The 15,694-nt window shown below is 37.0% G+C and overlaps 1 protein-coding gene across 1 annotated transcript; it reads right to left on the reverse strand.

The window, feature by feature from the left end:
• Positions 1-242: 242 nt before the first annotated feature.
• LOC130727609 (leucine-rich repeat receptor-like serine/threonine-protein kinase SKM1) lies at positions 243-3,773 on the reverse strand. Its single transcript, XM_057578789.1, has 2 exons — positions 1,184-3,773; positions 243-918 (listed from the first exon to the last, which is right to left on the reverse strand). The coding sequence occupies exons 1-2, from the start codon at positions 3,771-3,773 to the stop codon at positions 566-568; spliced, it is 2,943 nt and encodes a 980-aa protein (XP_057434772.1). The 3' UTR covers positions 243-565.
• Positions 3,774-15,694: the final 11,921 nt, after the last annotated feature.

Genomic DNA, 15,694 nt, shown 5'->3' on the forward strand with positions numbered 1-15,694 from the left:
TTTGTTAATTTAAGACCAAATAAACTCCTTCATTTAAAGTACATCATGATATAAGGTTTAGGAAGTATGTGTAGTGGTACTAAATTTGGATTAGCTACACCGCTTTTTCTTGAAACCTCACGAGAATTGACTAAACAATTTCACATGCGCAATAGAAGAAAAGTCTAGAGACAGCTAGTGACAAAATGACAAAGAAGAGCATGGTTTTAATTATCCTACCAATTGGCACGCAAAACACATAATTAACAGCTTAAGGAAGTGTAAACATGATCATCATCTTATTATAATGACATTCAATTTATTTACATTTACTTTTACACTCAGCAGTATGTCAAACATGACCCATATATAAAACATCAAGCAAACATTACCCTAGCAATCTCTTCATCAACAACTTAATTACTTATGCTAGTTAAACTAAATAAAAACTTTAAACAAAATCAAAGGATAAAAAAGTGAAAACTCAAGTGGAAAAAACCAAGAAAAAAGAAACTGTAACAAAAGTCAGAGAATAGTGCATATGGAAAATCAAAGAGTTGAGAAGGTTGTGAGCACGGAAAGAAACTCAGCAAAAACTTCTTGTTGTGTTGCTGTTGTGAATAGTCTCTAGGGTTTTGAGCACTTCTCTCGCGCATGGCCTTGCGGTGGGATCAGTGGCGGTGCAGTGCAGAGCCAAGTTCATGATCTCAACAACGTCGTTCTGATAGGTCGATGTATCTCCATCCTTCATCATTGGGTCAATCCACATGTCAAGATGACAGTCGGAGTAGCAGTATCGAGCCCACTCCACGATGCTGTTGTGCACGCCATTCCCTGCTTCTATGTCCACAGGGCTTCTTCCTGTCAACAATTCGATCAGCATGACTCCGAAGCCATATATCTCACTCTTCTCAGTCACATCTTTTGTCGTTATTGCCTCTGTAATTTAACATGAAATTATCATTATATGGAACAATATATTAACCTATCCTCACGAGTCGCTAAGATTCAATCCTAGTCGCTCGCTTTCATTCGTAAAGCGGAAAACTTATGACCTTTTTAAAAGAGATTGTATGCATCATATAATTCATGAATAAGATAGATTATTTATCTTTGCTTATATAATACTTGCATATGAAGGTTACTCATGATGAATGCACAAGAACAAAAAATACAGGGGCAAAATAGACATTTAAGTTAGTACCTGGAGCAACGTAGGGTGAAGAGATGAAACCCTTGACATCCACGCTTGCTATTCCGGGAGGTCTCACCTTCAGGCGAGCGACGCCCTTGTTATCCACCGTAACTACCTCCGGCGACACCTCTCCGGCGAAAAAACAGTTACAATGCAAGAACTTCAGCGCTTTCGCCACCGCCACCGCGATTTTCCGCCGCCGTTGCCAGCTCAACCCGTTCACAATCTGGCTCAAGCTCTTCCCCTCCTCGTGCTCGTATACCAAGTAACCTCTCTTCCCCGACCTGCACATTCCGATCAGGTTAACCACGTTCGGGTGCCGGAGCTTCCCGAACTTCACCACCTCCTCCCAGAAACTCACCGGAAGTGAGTTCGAGTCGCCGATTTCAATCACCGTGAATTGCATGTCACTCTCCGTGCACTTCCCTTCGTATGAAACCCAGTTCCTTCCCTTCGAAATCACTTTCCCTTCTTTCACCGACGACAACACATCGTCGATTGCAATCAATTTCGATGCATTGGAATCGAAAAACTGCATTTCCCAGGTTCCATCTTCGTTCTCCACTCTTCTGAGCTGTGAATTCTTCTTCCTGGAACGCACGAAGTAGATGAGAGAAGCTGTTGCGGCGAATGAAATCAACCCGAGCAGAAAACACAGCACGACGAACGGCCATGTTTGGTTCTGATGATTGTCTTTGCACGGCGGCAAACCGTTGGAAGCATCGCTGTTGCGGTAACAGAGGTGGTTTCCGGCGACAGCGCTTGCGTTGATGGCAAGGAAAGCTCCGGTGGAGGGTAAACTCCCCTGAAAATGGTTGTGTGATATGTTTACCTGAACAAGAGATTCAATGCTTCCTAAATTATGTGGAATTTCACCGGAGAGTTCGTTTTCCGATAAGTCGAGGAGGCTGAGAACCGGCATCGCGGCGAGTTTTGTTGGGATTTGACCGGAGAGTTGGTTGTGGCTGAGGTCCAGAGAAATGAGTTTGCTGCATTCAGAGAGTTCTTCTGGGATGTTACCAGAGAGGTTGTTGTTGCTAAGCTTCAATTGCATGAGTTCTGTTAATGCACTGAAACTGTTTGATAAATGGCCTGAGAGAGTGTTCCCTGATAAATCCAGGTCCTGAAGGTTCTGAGTTCCAAAAGAGTTTGGTAACTCTCCTGAGAATTTGTTGTTTGCCAAACTCAGCATTTGAAGGGAAGGCATGTTCCATTCCCTGTCATCAACCCTTCCAGAAAGCTCATTGCCAGAGATATCCAAGAAGTATATCTGAGGCAGTTTTGTCATTTCTGATGGCAATTCCCCTGAGAGCTTGTTGTTTTGGATTCTCACTCGTTGCAAGCTTCTACAAGAGCTTATCCCACGTGGGATTTCTCCATGGAAAGAGTTGGAGAAGAGGATAAGCTTGTTGAGATTGCCATGGCTGCATAACCCATCTGGGATATTCCCTGTGAGGTTATTGGAGGACAGGTCCAAAACAGTGAGGTTGCTATGCTTTCCAAGCTCTTTTGGAATCTCACCTGTGAAGTTGTTTGACCAAAGCTGAAGAATCTGAAGGTGAGGTAAAGATGCCACAGCCTTTGGAATCCTTCCTGTGAAGTTGTTTGAGAAAAGTTGAAGGGTTTCTAGTCTCTGGAACTGGACCACAAGCTCAGAAACCTCACCGGAAAGAAAGTTATCACTGAGGTCAAGAGAGATAAGCTTTTTGAGCTCATAAATGGATTTAGGAATAGGACCTGTCAACTTGTTTGCATAGAGAAAGAGATACTGAAGAGAAGTGAGGTTCCCAAGAGATTCAGGAATTGTTCCTGTGAGATTGTTGTAAACAAGATCAAGGTGGTTTAAAGCTAATAGTTCCCCAATGCTACCTGGTATCTCACCTGAGAGATTGTTGTACCCCAAGTAAATCCAATTCAAGCTCTTCATTAGGCTTATCTCTGCAGGAATTTCACCCACTAACTGGTTTGAAGCCAAAGTTAGGTACTGTAAAGTGGTGACATTGATGATGGAATTTGGAATCTTCCCCACCAAAACGTTTCCTCCAAGGTCAAGATACCTTAAGCTGGAAAGGATTCCTATTTGGTCTGGGATTTTCCCTGAAAACATGTTGTTGCAGAGATCCAGAGTTTCGAGGTTGAAGAACGAAGCAGAGAACAAGGACTGAGGCAGAGTCCCCGTGAGGTTGTTGTTGCTGAGGTTGAGGTAACGGAGTGGGGACAGAGAAGGAGTGTTGTTGTTGATGTCAAGATTGAATTCCCCAACAAGTTGATTGTTGGAGAGGTCGATGCTCGTGACGTGTGGCAGTTGAAAAATGGAAGAGAAAACCTCGCCGGTGATGTTTTTTCCGGAGAGTGCCACGGCGGTAACGTGGGAGGAATTGTCGCCACAGGTGATGCCGTGCCAGTTGCAGGGAGTGGCAGAGGAACTGACCCAGTTGGAGAGGAAGTGAAGTGGGTCGTGGATGGAAGCTTTGAAGGATAACAGAAGCTGGAGCTCTTGTTGTTCTCCATGGGATGAGTGGAAGTTGAGCATGAACATGAAGATGCACAAAAACATGAGGTACTTTGAATTTGAACATGTTGAGTTTCCTCTTGCCATGTCTTAATTCCTGATGAGTTTAATTTTCTTGACAGAAATGATCAGTTTTCAACCTGCCTTGGTTTCAACTCCTCGGATCCCAAGCTGTAAAAAGTGCATAGAATGATTAAGGTAACTTTTTAATTATATTAGTGATCAGTGATCAAAGTTCAATAGCATGTCCTACAAAAAATAATGGTCACAAAGAAAGAATATATATTGGTTGTGAATTCTTTATTATGCCTATATGTATATATATATAGTCTTAAAAAATAAAGAATGTGTGTCATCTCTGACAAAATGGGAAATCATGCAACTTTTGCAGGCTGCTATGAGTGGTAAACTTGACTTCTAGTAATCATAATTTCATACGAGTAAGTTCATATATATGGAGCATGCATCATGCATGCACTGGGATATATGTATAGAATATATGAACTTAGCAAAAAAAGAACAAAAGTTGCTTAGATCATGAAAATGTCTAATCACGTACCTAAAGATCATAATTGGAAGAACACTTATTTTGTGTTGTTGATGGTGCTCAGGGTCAAAGTGAATTGAGTATAGAGAAGAACTTGGATTGAAAGCAAAGGAAGGGAGTGAGTGAGTGAGTGAAATTCTTTGAAATACTATTTGAGGAGAATGGGCTGGATGTGAGAGAGAGGGATTTATGTGCTTAAATAGAAGGAGGGTGGAAGAGATGGAATTGGGCACTGGGTTGAAAGATAATTACCAAACTGCACCTTGACCTTCTTTGAAATTGGTGTTTGAACACGAACGGTTGAAAGGGAAACAGGGACAGATGTTGGAAAAAGGCTCTGATTTTGTCGGATTGTTACCAAAATGCTCTTTTTTGACTGATAAGCACTTTGGGAAAGTGACAAAGGATTTCTCATTTCTGTTACCGTTGAAAACAAACTCTTCAAAGTTCAAACTCTTGCTATTCTTAATTCTTTTTTAGAAAAGCTGATAGCCAAATGCTAAACACACATGAATGATAAGTCATATCAGTTTCATGTTAAAATTTATTGATTTTCATGTGTTCTGTATATGAAATCCACATGTTAAATAGTAGGTGGATGTGTATGTTTTCTTTTATGTGTTTTTATTTAAGGCATGGCAAGCTATAACTAGAATTGAGAACAAGTATAGTCATAGATTGTTTGTTTTGTGTTGTCAGATTTTTATGTGAAGTTTCATTGAAATATTCTGTCTGTTGGACAAACGAACAATGATACGGAAATCAGGGTTCTGCTTTTGTAAGGATTTGTGAGCATCATTATCAAGTTTAATTAGTTGTGAACATTGCACTTTGTTAACCAATTTATGTGCAAGTTGTTGTGTATTTGGCGAATGATCATCATTAATATGTTTGTAAAAGAGACAACCATTCAAAGAAGCAGGGATATTTAAATGGATTAGCTGATATATAGAATTCTATTTCAGAGACAAGTACGTCCATGCATGCCGAGTACATATAACTTTTATCCAAACTCACTAGTAATTTCTTGACAAGTCATCTCTTATGAGTAATTGCATTAGGTTTATAAAGTGTATTTTACGAGTAATGATATATACACACCTCCTTATTTATACACTTTATTTTCACCTATTTTTATTTTTATCTTTCTCCTCTTATCATCTATCACATCTTATACTTTTTTTCTCTTACTTTTTCTTTTCTTCCTATCTTTCTCCTCCTCCACCTCTTTCCACCTCAATTTAGAGGTTTGGACAAATAATTATTGGTATTTTACAAAAAAGAGATAGTAATAGATTGGTAAGAAGTTATGGAGAATGATTGAGATCGAGTAAAAGTAATTGTTTACAAACTTTGTTTGACAAATCACTTATTCAGATTATCTTTGACTGATCACTCTAAAATGTAATTTTGTTATGAATCGTGGGCATGTTAAAAAGCAAGATTCCTGAACCGCTTTTGTTTGGACTCTATTTTCTTATCTTGATTCTTGCCCTCTCACATAGTGGAAAGGGTTGCAGAGAGAAAGAGTTATATATGTAGAAAAAAGCCTTTTAAATGGGAGAGAAAATCTGGAAAAGTACAGGATTATAGAATTTTGATACATTTGCACTCATTTTCGTAGCTGTCATCTCAACTTAACTCATTTTTTCTTAGTATATCTTTCTCTTTTATCATTCATTATAAATATTTCTCATTTTTTTCTCATCTATTCGTATATCTATCTAGGTGTAGGACTACAGGTGAGGCAAAGGGGAATGAGCAGAAGCCATTAAAGCAAAAAGGGAGAAATAAGGAAAAAGGACAAAAAGAAAGGCAGAAAGTAGAAGAATGTAAAAAAGAAAAAATAAAGTTGCGAGTCTTTTACGTTACATGCTCTGACTAGTGCTGCTTAGCTCGTGGGCACATTCAATTCAAGAACTTTATATTTTAAGAATGATAATGATAATCACTTTCTTTGTTAATTCACTTCGATATCTATCTACACTTCTATATGATACACCATAACCTCCTAACACATTTGGTAGATAGTTGAGTTTGTTAAAAAGTGATTTGATGGTAGAGTTTATACCCACTGTAATAATCTCTTAATAGATTAGTATAATTGGTTGTGGAAACCTTTGGTAAAAAAAAAAAAAAACTTGTACTACTATACTATATGCATGATGTATGTGTTTGTGGTTTGAGCAGTGCAGTGAAGGACCCACTGTGTTTTTCTGGAAGGAATATACAGTGAGTGGTCTTTGTCACACCCAGCATGCTTTGCCCATCTCCATTTTCTAGGGTTTTACACCAAAAACCAAACCTCCTATATCTATCTCCTTCACGCCGGCCCATTTTCTTTCTTTTCCCTTTTTTTCTTGCCCTTCTTCCCACTAACTTTTTTGGTACATAGGAAAACTTCTTCCCACTAACTTGATTACAATAAAATACTAACTTTAATATTCAAGAAAGGGAAATACCACGGATAGAAAACCACTGCTCTCTTTTTCTTGTCTTCTTTTATAGATAAAAAGAATACAAATACTTTAGAAAATGAAAAGTGCTTGTATAAATCACCCTAACTAGGGTAAAATCATCATAATTTAGCTGATCCGTTAATATGTTAATATTTTGATATGTGTTGTTAGAAATGTTAACTCATAACATGTGTTAAAATATTATTGAATCACCTAATGTTAGTGATTTGATCTTATATTTAGTTTGGGCGAATTGGACAATCTAAAATTAAAAAAGTTGGATTTTAGAGATAACTTTTTTTTCTTCTGTTTTTCTGTTGAAACATTATACTTTTACCATAAAACAACAAGTGAGTGTTCACCCAAAAATTTGGTAAACAGTAAGAAATCCAAATCTTGACGAAGAGGCTGGATTTTGATCCTCTTTAGGGCTCTTTAACCGAAATTAGTGTGTCCAGTTGCAAGATTTAGGAATAAAAGCAATGAAAAGGGGGAAATGTTATTGATAAAAGAGGGGTTACACGTGGACATACTCAATAGTTCTTGACATGCTATCTGTGACAATTACTTGGGGGGCGTTTGTTACAAGTTATCAAAAATCATGCCACGGTAAGTGGATTCCCAGGGATATTATGATGTGAATGTTATTCCCGGGAATCTTTTAAAAAAGTGTTTGGTTGATAAATTCAATTCCCAGGTATGTTTTTAAAATTTATTTAATTAAAATATTTAAAAATATAAAATTTGAAGTAAAAAAAAAGTTAGTGGGAAATAACTTCCATTCCCATGGGAATGCAAGATACCCATCCTTGAACATGGGAATGATGTTTGGAGAAAATCAATGTAAATTGCATGCCTGGGAATCCACAATACCTGGGAATATTTTTTCTGAAACTTGTACCAAACATGAGAATGTTACATTCCCAACCTAACTTACCCGGGAATCTTTAAAGATCCCTTCTACCAAACGCCCCCTTGGACTTTGAGCATCGTTACGAAATTTCTGAGTAAAAACATGTGAACCCCTTTCCTAGTTACAAGTTGGTTATTTATAGATGCGTAATTCCGACCTCCATCTCCTTGGCAGTTAACACTGATTTCTTGTTAGTGCCCCTCACTCTCGCCTCAAGTTCTAACAACTTGCTGATAAGTGCCAATTTTACCATGTTCTTTATTGTATTTTAGGCACTTATCTTGTGTAATTATGAGAATTATCTTGTAGATTAACTCTCTTTATGTTTAAAACTTGTAGACATGTTAAATTTGAAAGTGAATGAGTTTAATATTTGATTTTAGTCTCAATTTGAGTTGTAGGTTGAAGATTTTTGGAAGAAATACACACTTGTTGAGTTGCTGTCCAAAAGGTGCTGAGCGGCCAAAATAGGGTGCTAAGCATGAATTCAACAGATTGATAAACCAAGTCTAAAGAAACATGGCGTTGAGCGCCCATAAAGGGTGTTGAGCGCCCTGCTCGTAAAAAAAGGTTATAAGGTCGGTTTTGCTCATAAAAAACAGATCCCATAACTTGATCAGAACAGGACCCAAACAGAGAGAACTCAAAGGAGAGCATCAAGGGAGGTCTAGGAGGCTAGAGAGAAGGCTTTGGAGCCGACTTCATCGTTAGGGAACCGTCACAGATTCAGTTTTTCATCGTTCTTCTTCTCTTTTATGATTGTAAAGCTATCCATGAAAATGGATAGCTGATTTCTCATTTGTTGGGATTAAAACTAGTTGTTTTGATGTTCATGTAATCTATTTGATTTCCTTTATGCAAATTTCATGTTTCTATGTTAAAGAATCAATGGTTTTCTCTTTTGCTTCATGCTATATCTTAGGTTGATCCCCTTGAGTATTTTGATTGATTCAAACTTGTGTAGGAAACTCACACGTTCTTGAGTCTGAACTAGAGTTAATCATACGTTTCTTTTCCATGATTCAATGATTTTTACCTTATACTTTATTCTTGTTTTGGATTGATCACCTAGAACATGAATTTAGATTTAATAGGATGGTGAGAACTAGCTATTTAAATATGAAAGAGGTAAAATCATCTAATGGTTCTAAGGTCTAGGGATAGGGTTAGATCATTAGTCTATTGAAACAGCCATGCTTAATGATACTCACTATTGTTAATTGATCAAGAGATTGAAGGTTAATATAGCTGAGTTGAGAATCTTCTACGCCGGGAGACTGAGTAGTAAGATAAGAAATGTTGGGAGGAATCGATTGCATAGAACGATATTTGTATGTGAATCAATAGAATACATAGAGGTCAAACAGCGAAACTCTAATCCCAGCAAAACTATCTACCTTGGTGAATCCTGTAACGCCCCGATTTCTCGTTAATTAGTAACATTTTCACCAATTTTAGAAAGAATTTTCGCCAATTAATTACTCCTTAATTAAAGTCAGAAACGCATTTAATTAATTACTGTCAAAAGCTCTTGAATAAATAATTCTTTTCAAATCGCTGTCACAAAACTGTAAATAATTTCAACAAATATTTAATAGAAAATCGCTGTAACCTTTATTGAATAATAAAACTTGGTTACACTGTCTGCAGATTATTCAACAGAAAAATAAAGATAAATGTACTACTTTCGTCTCTCGCCCCGCAAATACAATTTCTCTCAACCCATCCCATCTCTATGCTCCGCTGAATAGTCTCAACCTACTGCTCCGGCTTCTTTGCGTACTTCTCAAGCATATGCGCCTTCAAGCTATCATATATGTCTCCAGCCTTCTTATCAAAGTGTTGTTGTACTCTCGCAGTGAAGCTCCTAAACCGCAACTCATCCTCTGTTGGCTCCATATCCTCCCAAGGGTCAGCAGTCACTTCTGGAAGTACCTCTTCCTCAGGTTCAGCTCGAGTCTCCTCTTCCATAGGCTTTGGTTCGCTGGGTTCCTGTCCCTCTAGCTCGTCTAACAGTTTCTACCAACATGCAGGGTCTACAGAAGATCCACTATCAGAATCTGACTTGAACTCTGACGGGTCTGTCTCCATAGCAGATTGCTGGTTCACGGACTCCTCTGATTCAGCCGTCGCTAGTGTCGCAAATCTCTCAGGTGCAAACGGGAGACTAATTCTGCCATTCACTAACTGGGTCTCGATCCACTCTCCTTGCTGGTCGTAGAAACGAAAGGCAGCACTTCCGACGTAGATTCTTCGGACTTGGTTCTCGTCAGTAGCCCGAGCTCTGTCATCATCCTCTCTATGCGGAACGATCTCGCAGGACTTCGCCATCATATTCTGATAGCTCATCTAGCAGCCACATAACACACAATCGCAGGAGGGGTCACTTCGACGCTCACACAAAGCACATCACATCTCATGGCATACGCATACACTCATAAATTTCGCACATCAACAATCAATTCGCAAGTCTCATTAGGGTTAGGGTTAGACCTACATGTTCAGTTAGTCTAAACGTTCCTCACATCACACAACCACCTCAACACCCTGGATCCAATTTCAGTTATCCGCAGATAACAATTCTCATGAGTAAAACTCATAGTCGCACAACTTCCCGTTGTTTGATCTCCATAACTAGAAACTCAAATCGCACATCTCCCCGCTGTTTGATTCCCATGACACATCATGGTTAGTCTCGTGGAACTCCTCGTTACCACAATCTCCTTCGCGTGCAAGTTAAGTCTCAGTCCTTAACGAAACCATCGTTCTCATGGCTCGTAATCGCTATAGATTTTAAAATCCATAATTCACAACACTTGCAAGCGAATCTCTTCTCATATGTTTAACTTAATTTTCTAAGGTTAAGCAATTATCACCTCTTAAGTTTAATTCTCGGAATCAAACAATTAGCAATAACTAAATAATTAATTCAGTCAAGCATTCACACATCACCAAACACGCACACAAGCATAAAATTAGGGTTTCATGCATAGTTCACAATTTCACACTCAAGCATGCATAGATAGAAATCAATCAACACAATCACATACAAGCGTAGGTCACGCATAGCATACATAAGCATATCAATACTATCATGCCAAATCCTAATCACATAGTCACACAATTCAAGAAAGCAAGTTGAAAGCATGAGAAATCACTTGTAATCCAAGAACCTCGGTTTTTCAAGTTTAGTATGTCAAAACGTCCGCTTTTTCATATAGAATAAATCTTAAAACATAGTGTCTCAGATCCGAGTTCGTTTAAAGAGGGTTAGAGCCAAAATTCAGAAAAATAGGGCAAAACCCTAGGTTTGGTCACGTGAATCCCCTTCATTGTGACAAATCGTTTGATCAACCTTTCTTTTAAGGAAAAGATGAAGATAGGAACATGACACACATAATCATCACATAAGAATCATAAAGACTCATCACACATGCATAAAGACTCATCAAGACTCGTAAAGATTCGTCAGACATGCATAAAGACTCAACAAGAATTCATCAAGATTCAAGAAAATTTCACATAGCATGCATAATCACACAAAACAAGTAAGCATGCATATTCACAAACTCTAGGGATCTAAATCCTGGAAGCGGTTCCCTCACCTTAGCCTTAGTTGAAAAGAAGAAAGAAAGTCAAGGTTCCTCTAGCCTCTTAGGGTTTCGAAATTCTCCTTCTTCCTTAATGATCCACGAATTCTTCTTCTCCTTCCCTCAAGATCACGAGTTCTCTTCTCTCTTCTCTAAGTGTTTCACAATTTTTCTAAGTTATGGAGACTTAAGATTTATTTTCTCTAAGGTCGGGTATTTATACTAGTCCTCAAGACTCATCAAGAATGATCAAAATCCCTATCTCTTCCTATCATGGCCGCCCATCACCTTCTCCATGTGATAGATTTTTCAAACTTTTCCCTCATCTCCAATGATCTTTCAAAATTTAACCATATATCTTCTTAATTCAAAATTTAAACCTCATAACAAATTAACAACCTCATCTTTTTCATAATTAAAATAAATCTTGATTACATCTTTTAATTATTAAGTGAATCTTTCAAGTATGATCACCTAACAACCTTAACAAGATAACAAACTCCAACGACCTCATTTTCTCCTAACAAATTCGGCCATCTCTCTCCCTCTAGGACTTTCTAGAGTTTTCCATTGCTCCATACTTAGTCAAATTCGGTCATGGCATAATCTTAGGCCAAATCTTCACAAAATTTCACAACAACCTTAAAATCTTAATTTGCTATAACTTCTAACAAACAACCTTAGTCTCACAAATTAAATATAACTAATTTAATTCATTTAAATTATCTTAATTTTATTATTCACAAAATAATAAAATTTCTCCTCACATATGATGCAAAATCACGCCCAACACTCCCCCTTAGGGCATCATCTCGAAATTTCTCATCTCATGCACTCTTGCATAACTCATTTCTCAATTACGCATTATTTCTAATGACGTAAAACTTTACTGATTAAAATTAATCAAAATCACAGCGCAGGCAAAATGCCCGAAATCACACCAAATCACACAAGTCACATCAAAACAGCAACTCTAAAGGTACCGTAAAATCAAAACAGTAATCGTAAGGTTACTGTAATCTAAAAATAGTAATTCTAAGGTTACTGTAGAAATTAAACAGTAACTCTGTTGTCACTGTCAAATTTAAACAGAAACTCTAAGATTACCGTATTAGCTTGACAGCAACTTTACAGTTACTGTAAGCTAAACACACATCGCACAGTAATTTCTACAGTAATTTTATTATTTCGAATAAATATAAATATATTTAATTAATTAAATGATTGCCCTAAAATCCAGGCCTTACAAATCCAACTCTTTTATCTTCTTTATTTATGTTTTAATGTTCTTAAAGGAATAATCAATCTCTTTGTTAACCATCATTTGAGTTTGTTAGCTATTGAACGAAATAAGTATTACATCTCCCTGTGGATACAACAAAACCCTTTACTATACAACAATTGAGTCTTGAAAGATTCAAACGTAGAGTGGTAAAAAATCTTTCATCACTTGCATCCACTTTCAATGTTGCCCCACGTTCTGATAACTCACAACCGCTTTGCTTAGTGCTTGATCTCCATGCTTCATAACTGCTCCCCATTTCTTAGACTTTACACTACTCTGGATCGTGGTTGGCAGTTACCAAGATCGGGTCGATTCCCGCTCCCATAATCAACAAAAACCAAGTTCTGACCAGGTTGATAAATATGGGTTCCATCGACTACAGATGAAGCTCAAGTAATTCCATTCTCCTTTAAGTCGATCTTAGTAGTATTTCACTGGCCTAGGTTGTAACATGTCGATGACTCACTTCGAATTTCGAGCTAACAGTGAGTAAAAACATGTAACTCAGTACAAAATAGTGTTCGAAGAAGAGTGTTTTTTTAGAGAACAACATTAAAGAGAAATTGATAGAATGAAGTATTATCTCATTGATTGAAAAAACTAATTCGACACTTAACCTTTTATAAAAGGGTGAAACCAACTACTAACTAAACAAACACACAACTAACCAAAACAATTGTCAATAACTATTCCAACTGACTATCTACTAACATTTGAATGATTAACAACACTCCCTCTAATTCACATACTTGGGATACAACACCTAACTCTTTTCTTAACTTCACAAACATATCAACTCTCAATGCTTTAGTTAAACAATAAACCAACTCAAGCTTTTCGTTTTCAAGAAGTGAAATCTGACTTCAATATGCTTGCTCCTTCTGTGTGACACTAGATTCTTTGCCAAGTTGATGACTGAAATGCTATCAACCAACAATCTTAGTGGCTTTCTCACTTCAACCTAAGACACTTTCAGTAATTCATCAAGTCATATAGCCTAATGGTATGATATGGGCGCACCAACTTTATTAATAATTGGGCTGACCAAAATTATGTATTAAATGGGCTGGGTAACCCATGGTTCGTCCGGACCAAAACCCAAGCTATAAATAACAGGCACCACCCAAGCGGTGGGGGACCTATCATTTCACGCATTTTTACTTATCTTGTTAATTACTTTCGCTTGCTCTCAAACTAGTTAGCCTAAGTCTGTTGGTTCCATACCGGAACACCTAACAAGTTGCATAAGAACCAACTATGTATTCAGCATCACAACATGAAAATGCTATTACAGATTGCTTCTCTGAACACTAATAAGAGATTTGTTCTCTAATAAATTTAAACACAGAATCAGAGGTACATTTCCTCTCATCTAGATCTCTACCATAATCAAAATCTAAATATCCTAACAGCTCAAGTTACTCACCTTGCAAGCTAATTGGGAACAACACATCACAGTCTAAAGTGTCTTGTCCCCGAATGTTAGCTCAAGTGGTAAAAGTGATGACCCGGGATTTAAGACTATTTTCCTAGTTTATTTGCATACATTTTAATATATTTTTTAGGATATTTCAGTCATTATAGGACACTTTAGGCTTATTTCATGCATTTTAATATTTTTATTTAGTTTTAGTATTTTTCTATGTTTTATATTATTTTCTAGATATTATTAGGATTTATTTACTTTAATTTAGGATGAGATAAGTTTACTTTTAAGGTGTTATCTTATTTTTATCTCTTATATATTTTTATTTGCTTTATTTTAGGAGATGATTTGGAGAAAAATAGAAAAAATCCAAGAAATAAGGAGAAATTCGTACCTGGCATCTTTCCCAACGGACGAAACCGCTGCAATAGCACCCGATTTCACCTGCTGTTTAACGTAGCGAAAATTAAACCGCTGCGATAGGTCCTGCACGGAACATAACGAGAAAGCACTATAAAATCAGTTTTTAACCTATTTTTTTTGGAGTTCTTTTCATCTTTTCTTTTTTCCAAAACCTAATAAACACCTTTGGGAGACTTGGAGATAATTTCTTGGTGGAGAGGAAGGCTAGGCCCTTGAGGGCCGGTGTCAGGGCCATGTAGGAGGTGACAGCTTCTCCGGATGTCCATGACTTCGTTCTATTTTGGGTTTTGCTTTTCTCTTTACCTATTTTTGTGTTGACTCTCTTTTAGTATTTGGGATGATAGAACACTTGATTTGTCTCTTATTCAATATACTATTATGCAATTATAATTATAGATTTTCATTATTTGGTGTTTCTCTCTATATTTAATGCTTCAATTGGTTAATTGGTGATTTAAAGAGTCTATATTAATTCATAAATAGATTGAGAAATTGATATGAGTTAATGTAGACTTAGTTCATAGAAAGGGGAAAAATTCATATGTCTTAGGTTATTAATTCTCTTTGCGCGTTCATGTATCTTTTACCAATATGATACTTTTTAGGATTTGCATGACAATTGAGAAGTTGGTGTGAATTTAGTTAATGAGAGAAACCACCCTTGTATCAGACATCTTAAGAAAGACATGTCTTAGGTAGGGTTAAGGTTTTCTAGGTGACAATAGGATACATTAACTCTTAGGTATGAATATCATGAGTTGAAAAATAGATCTATACCGAGTGACAAGTCGGGATACTCACCTCTCTAGGATAGGATTATCTAGTAGGAACTATTAGGATTTCTTGAGTGACAGTCAGAGATTCTATCCACTAGGACATGAACTTCTTGGGTTAGGAACAGAGCTTGGGAATGTCTTATCGAGTAGGTATGTGTTATAATGCTCCTTTTATGATCACTAGGGCTTAAGAGATTAAGGCTAGGTTCTTAATGGGTAGATTCGCTTATCTAAGAAATTAGTGGGTGAATAACTCTTATCGACATCTTAAATGTTAATTTCATCTTATAAAAATATATTGGTTGAGAATAAGTTGTAAATCAAGTGAACTCATTTTCCAAATACATTTTCTTCTTTGTTTACCTCCGTGAACTTCTTTTATCGCTTTATTTTTCTTTTCCCTTATTTAAATCTAAATAAAACACATATCATGGTTAAATTGTTCAAAAAATGTCAAGCTAATGAGATTAATACGTAGCAACACAATTCCTGTGGAGACGACAAAACCCGATACTATACTACGATTGAGTCTTGAAAGGGATTTGATAGTAGTTAGTGGAGGAAAATCTCTTCATTAAATATCCTTTCA

The sequence above is a fragment of the Lotus japonicus genome, chromosome 1, assembly GCF_012489685.1.
Source record: "Lotus japonicus ecotype B-129 chromosome 1, LjGifu_v1.2".
Classification (NCBI taxonomy): domain Eukaryota; kingdom Viridiplantae; phylum Streptophyta; class Magnoliopsida; order Fabales; family Fabaceae; genus Lotus; species Lotus japonicus.

Excerpts from the sequence above, each read along its gene's own strand:
- LOC130727609 (XM_057578789.1), bottom strand. The coding sequence starts at position 3,773 with ATGGCAAGAGGAAACTCAACATGTTCAAATTCAAAGTACCTCATGTTT. Across the intron at positions 919-1,183 it reads TTCACCCTACGTTGCTCCAG|AGGCAATAACGACAAAAGAT; the intron begins GTACTAACTTAA and ends GTTAAATTACAG.